The sequence below is a fragment of the Carassius auratus genome, chromosome 46, assembly GCF_003368295.1.
Source record: "Carassius auratus strain Wakin chromosome 46, ASM336829v1, whole genome shotgun sequence".
Classification (NCBI taxonomy): Eukaryota; Metazoa; Chordata; class Actinopteri; order Cypriniformes; family Cyprinidae; genus Carassius; species Carassius auratus.
The window spans coordinates 662,866-669,740 of record NC_039288.1 but is presented as its reverse complement, the minus strand read 5'-3'; the positions used below and the strand labels follow the sequence as shown (position 1 = coordinate 669,740).

Genomic DNA, 6,875 nt, shown 5'->3' with positions numbered 1-6,875 from the left:
GCATTTTAATGAAGCCAAATAAATTTGTAAAAGTTGACCAGCTTGCAACATACTTAAAGAACTTGACATTATACTTAAATTAAAGACGTTTTGAATCTTAAAGGGACAGTTCACCCAAAAATTTGCATTTTGTCATCATTTAACCACCATTAAGTTCCAAATCTGCATGAATTGCAGAACACAAACGATATTATTTTGGTAACCAAACATTTACTATCGACATCTGTGGTATTTTTATTTCATTCTTTGGAAGTCAAAAGCACCTGATGAATGGCTATTTTGTAATATCTTCTTGTAATGAAGGTTCAATCAGAATAGAGGAAGGAGACCAGAGTCGGCGTACGGGGCTCGTGAGAGGCTTTATTCCAAAACCAAAACAAAACAAATAAACAAACAAACAAGCGCGGCAGGTGCGCGCACTTTCTAACAGCACTTCGGCCACGGATACTGCGTCTGGTTTGCTCGATCGCTCTCCAGCTTCCTGCGCTCACGAGTCCCCGTCTCTCTCCTCTTTCGCCGGCTGTCGCGCTCCTTAAATGCGAGTTCCCCACGCCAATCACTGAAACGAGATCCAGGTGTTACTTGTTTCTCACCTGAACCACTTATCGCCGCTCGTCTCTTCACTCGCTCTCCCGTTGCAGACTTCGCTAAACCACGCCTCCGCCACATACCCCCACCGCCCGACTCAGGCCGGGGAGCCATCCGGCCTGCAGCCCCCTCCCCCCCATTCCTGGAGAGGAAATCGGCCACAGCCATCTGCGCCCCCGGCCTGTGAATCACCTTGAACTTAAATGGCTGTAAAGCTAGATACCAACGGGTGATTCGCGCGTTGGTATCCTTCATGCGGTGGAGCCACTGGAGGGGCGCGTGGTCCGAGCAGAGGGTGAACTCCCGTCCCAGGAGGTAGTAACGAAGGGTGAGAACCGCCCACCTGATGGCCAAACACTCCTTCTCTATGGTGCTGTACTTAGTCTCTCTCTTGGAGAGCTTCCGACTAATGTACAGCACCGGGCGGTCTTCCCCCCCCACCTCCTGGGACAGGACCGCGCCCAGCCCCCTGTCCGATGCGTCGGTCTGCAAAAAAAAGGGGAGAGCAAAGTTAGGAGAGTGCAGGAGCGGCCCGCCACACAGTGTATGGAGTTTTGCGCGCAGGTCCAGGACATATTGAATTTCATTTTTGCTATCCGAGTGTCCGTCCTCCCAAGTTTCTCTCAGGACGTCTAGCACCCCCCTGGGCTGACGTCCATAGAGAAGCTCGAAGGGGGAAAACCCCGTGGAGGCTTGGGGGACTTCGCGCACAGCAAATAAGAGGGGTTCTAGCCAACGGTCCCAATTTTTCGCGTCTTCATGTACGAATTTCCGGATCATGGTTTTTAATGTGCGATTAAACCGTTCGACCAGACCGTCCGTTTGTGGGTGATAGACGCTGGTACGCACCGCTTTAATGCCCAATAATCCGTACAATTCGTTTAACGTGCGCGACATAAACGCGGTGCCCTGGTCCGTGAGAATCTCTTTTGGGATTCCCACGCGGGAGATTAAACGAAACAAGGCATCCGCCACACTTTTGGCTGAGATGTTGCGGAGCGCCACTGCTTCTGGATACCGTGTCGCGTAATCCACTAAGACTAACGCGAAACGGTGTCCCCGTGCGGATCGCTCTAACGGCCCGATCAGGTCCATACCAATTCGCTCGAAGGGGACCTGCACTAGAGGAATAGGGCGCAAAGGCGCTTTTGGAACGGCCGGTGGGTTTACCAGCTGACATTCCCGACAAGACGCGCACCACCTGCGCACGTTCTCGTGAATGCCCGGCCAAAAGAATCGGGTCGTTAGACGATTTAGTGTTGCTGCTACTCCTAAGTGCCCTGCCATAGGATTACAATGCGCCGTCCGGAAAAGCATTTCCCGACGGCTCCGCGGTACTAACAGCTGGGTTGTATCTTCATTTGTCTGAGCGTCGTGGGTCACTCGATACAACCTGTCTTTAATAACGGCAAAATACGGGTGGGATAGCGGACGCTCAGGGTGGAGGACCCGCCCATCGATCGAGCGGACCTGCTCGAAGGCATGCTTCAGCGTCTCGTCCTGGGATTGTTCCAGGGGAAAGTCATCGCGGCCGGCAAGGTTTAGCCTCGCCATGCCGCTCGGTTCCCCTGAGACCGCCCCGCTAGGCCCCGGGACCGATTCTCCCACCTGAGCGCTCGCCCCGCCCCCCGGCTGGTTCTTTCCCCCGACGGCACCCGCTGTCAAACACCCTAGTAAATGCTGAAATGCTGGCCAATTCGTCCCCAAAATTAGCGGATGCCGGAGGCGCGGACTAACGGCCACCTCCACACTATGCTTATGGCCCCGAAATTTAATACCTATGGCTTTTAATGGATATTCCCTTATATCCCCGTGCACACACCTCACCTTAACCATGCGGCCCGTATCCAATGCCCCGGATTGTATCAGGCTTTGATGGATGGAGGTCTGGTTACAACCTGAATCCACCAGAGCCTGATAGGTACCCCCCTTAATACTCACGGGTATTTGGTACAGCCCGGCTTGATCGGGGGCAGCCTGCGGGTCGTCCGGGATCCGGACCAGTGTCCCCACCTCCATCATCGGGCACCTGTCCACAAAGTGGCCCGGATCCCCGCAACGCCAGCAGGCTGGCCCGGGTCTCCCCGCTGCCCTAGTGGCGGGAAGTGGCTCAGGGGATTGACGTGGGGAAGCAGCCGGAGTGTCTTCACTCCCCCGTCGCTGGGGAGCGGCCATCCCTCGTGCGGGACCTCGGGCCCCGGCCGCAGGCTCCATCGCCACCCTCCAGCGGGGCGCAGCCCTCGGTGGCCCCACCCAACGGGACCTAGGGAGAGGGAGAGATTTCGGAGTGGGGGGGGAGGGGGAAACAGAGAGAGAGAGAGAGACAGCAGGGAGGGGCTCGCCGACCCCGGAGCACGCCGCCAGCTGATCCTCCGCCAGTTGGATGGCCAGATCCAGCGACGCCGGGCGGTGGCACTGGACCCACTGGGCGGACTTCTTTGGAAGGCGGGAGATGAACTGCTCCAGTACCACCGCGTTGATGATGGATTCGGCATCGCCGTCCCCGGCCAACAGCCATTTGCGGCACGAGTCCCGGAGCTGCTGCGCCAACACAAAGGGTCGGCCCGCCTCGGCCAGCTCCAGTGACCGGAAGCGCTGGCGATGTTGTTCTGGGCTGAGGCCCACCCTCTGGAGGATGGCTCGTCTGAGGTCGGCGTAGACCAGGAGGTTCGGGACGGGTAGTTGTTGGGCCGCCTTCTGGGCCTCCCCCGACAGCAGAGGGATCACCCGTACGGGCCAGCTGTCCACCGGCCACCCACACGCCTCCGCAGTCCGCTCGAACAAGTCAAGGAAAGCCTCCGGGTCGTCAGTGGGTCCCATCTTGGGGAGTGGCATGTGAGGGGGCGGGGCGCTGGGGGAGGCCGTCCCCGTCCGAGCCTCCCGGTCCAGCAAGCTCCGGACCAGCTCGCGGTCCTCCTGCTGGGCCCGCATCATCGCCTGGAACCGGTGGTCTTGGTCGGCCCGCAGGTCCAGCAGGGCCTGGTGGTGTTCTTGGTGCAGGCCCGCGAGCGATGATATGATGTCCGCAAATGGCGAGGCTGATGTAGCTGACGGAGTCTGCATGGCGAACGCTCTCCTTCCTCCCGGGTTTCGGCACCAGTGTAATGAAGGTTCAATCAGAATAGAGGAAGGAGACCAGAGTCGGCGTACGGGGCTCGTGAGAGGCTTTATTCCAAAACCAAAACAAAACAAATAAACAAACAAACAAGCGCGGCAGGTGCGCGCACTTTCTAACAGCACTTCGGCCACGGATACTGCGTCTGGTTTGCTCGATCGCTCTCCAGCTTCCTGCGCTCACGAGTCCCCGTCTCTCTCCTCTTTCGCCGGCTGTCGCGCTCCTTAAATGCGAGTTCCCCACGCCAATCACTGAAACGAGATCCAGGTGTTACTTGTTTCTCACCTGAACCACTTATCGCCGCTCGTCTCTTCACTCGCTCTCCCGTTGCAGACTTCGCTAAACCACGCCTCCGCCACACTTCTGATTACCAGGTTTTGTAAGATTTAGTCAGACAAAGTAATTTTTTCACATTGCATCATGCTGAATATCAAAGCTATGATATAAATATATGCATTAAACTACATAAATCTATAGCTGCAGATAACTAAATACCTTGAATTCCAATGCCAAAACTGCAAGGGAAGATCACTTTTATGCTACATGCATAACAGTTCACATCTCTTGATGTAAGCGACTGTGAATCTCATGTATCTCTTATCTCTGCATATCTGTCTAAAGTGATGGATGAAATGTAAATAATAAAGAATTGCACTTTTTGACTATGCAAAATAGTTTAAGATATAACACTGACGCTGTGCTCTTATAATCTGGAGGAGCATTACGATATTTATCCATCTAGATCAAAGGGATGTTCCTTATTTTCCCTTTACGCAAACGCTTGCATATTTCTGTTGATGATTGAAAGCACCTTGAGTACGCTGGACAGAAGCTATGCTAATGTAGAAGAAAACGCCCTTGGGTTATTTGTGAAAGTGTGACACAAGGACACATTTAGCTCAAGTGTCTGAATGTGATTTGTCTGTGTTGTGAAAGAAATGAGAAATGCTACATGAAAATAAGGTTAACTTCACATTACCATGGAAACACACTGGAGCGGAGCTGGTTCCATCTGCTCGATCTAACTTTCTGTAAAACTTCTAGCGCCTGTCAGCAGCTGTTATCTTTCCATGAACCTCTGCGAGTAGAGTCACAGGGAAAATGAAGTATGGTCACATGTTTGTTAGTATATTACTCTTGTTTAATTAATTCATGCATTATTGCATGCATCGTGGAATATGAAATGCTTATGATCTTGACACAGCCTGCAGTCGTTTGCTTGATGCTGATGATACTAATGATCTAGATAAATGATCCTGTAGGTGATTGTCAATCTGGTAGAAAAAACATACTACTGTATACATGCTGTGCTCAAATCTGCTACTTCCTTGATTTTCTGCATTACAAAAAAAAAAAAGAAAAAAAACTTTTGCACCACTGTAGGACGAGTAATTCAATATTCTCATTCAGTTTTACACAAACTGAAGTGTTGATTGTTTTCTTCATATCCAAGTTGTTGAAAGAACTGTGAGCAAATAAATTATATCTTTCATTTTGCAGGAGTACAGTCCTGTCCATCAGTTAATGTCTTGTGAAGTAAAAAACCTGCGTGTTTGTGGAAAAACAAATTCACCATTAAGACATTTTTTACTAAAATCCATAATCCATAATAATGCTTCCTCCAGTAAAAAATAAAAAAAATAAAAAAAAGATTGCCCATTTCCTCTTGTCTCTCACATCAAAATCCTGCCATGTACTGTTTTAGAGCTCTTTTAGCTTGTGAAAGGTGCTTAATCTGTGCAGATTTCTCTCCTGATTCAGACAAGATGACTTTTTCACTTAAAGAAGCATTATTATGGATTCATATTTTAGCCAGAAGGTTAAAACATCTTAATGATGAATTATTAATGTTTATTACAAAAACGCAGCTTTTATCTTCTGGCGTCTGGGGCTCTGTGGATTATTGTGATGTGTTTATCAGCTGTTTGGACTCTCAAGCTGACGGCACCCATTCACTGCAGAGCATCCACTGATGAAACACTGATGCAATGCTACATTTCTACAAACCTGATGAAGAAACACACTCATCATGGCCTGAGGATGAGCTAATTTTCTGTGAGTTTTCATGGTTGAGTGAACTATTTCTATAATGTTTTATTAGTTTTAGTTCTTATTATATACCATATTTGTGGAAAGTGCTTAAAGCGCTATCATCTTACAACAGAGTTTATTCAATTAGAGATTATAGGTTTAGGAAATTATGTGTTAACGCTATAAGGATGATGAAGCTGGGCTCCGAACAAGTAACACAGCCTGAATCAGCCTTCGTCTAAACTCTTGATCTTCATCAATTTCCTCACTGTGAATATTTACCACAGTGGCAGAGGAGGCTTAAACGTCATTATAATAATTACTTGAATCTATTTAAATCATCTTTTTCACTTGAAAGCAGGAAGATTTATCTTTTCCCTTTTTTCATTATGTTGTTTTTATAGTAGTGATATTTGGTTTATGTTTTATCTTTACCAATGGCATCTATCCATATGTATCGTTTAATCAGTATTATATGCATCTAAAAATGACTCCTCTTTTATTTTTCCTGCAGGCATAGTGAAAAGTGTCTGATAAATTAAACAAGCTGAATTTTATCTTTAAATATATTGCTTTAACCCGTGGCTCTTTTATACAGTCAAAACACTTTAATGTTAAAACGGAGCAGCAATGTAAAGGGTTCTGACTGTTGCTTGCACCTAACTGAGCCCAGCTCTAATCACTGACAGGCTGGTATTTAATGCACACTAGGGGGCATTTCACCCTTTGCCATTTAAGTGTGGAGACAACAGAATGAGAAAAGGAAAAAAGGCCTCACAAAAAAAAAAAAAAAAAAAATTGCAATTATTCTGTGTTCCTATGTTGAACTGATTATATTTGGGATGAGCAATGTCAAGTGCTTTAGCTTTAAAATAATGGAAAGAGGTGATAAAAGAGGTGAGAGCCAGGAAAAAAAAAGGTATGGAGGTATTTATCCAAGTGGTCACTGTGTTCAAGGAGAGACCAGTCATGCTTGAGGTTGACTGATTCGAGCATAATGACAAACAGCGAAGTGAAAAAAAAAAAAACTAAAAACCCGGTTAGCTGCCTTGTTAGTGAATGGAGTTTATTTGCAGAAGGGAGGCAAACAGGTTAGTGACAGTTCAATAATGTAATGATTATTCAGTCTTGAGGATGATTG

General features: G+C 48.3%; 1 protein-coding gene across 1 annotated transcript; it reads right to left on the bottom strand.

Moving 5' to 3' along the window:
* Window positions 1-342: 342 nt before the first annotated feature.
* On the bottom strand, window positions 343-3,701 carry LOC113063815 (uncharacterized). Its single transcript, XM_026234158.1, has 2 exons — window positions 2,530-3,701; window positions 343-559 (listed from the first exon to the last, which is right to left on the bottom strand). Exons 1-2 carry the CDS (start codon window positions 3,649-3,651, stop codon window positions 557-559), a joined length of 1,125 nt encoding a protein of 374 aa, XP_026089943.1. The 5' UTR covers window positions 3,652-3,701; the 3' UTR covers window positions 343-556.
* Window positions 3,702-6,875: the final 3,174 nt, after the last annotated feature.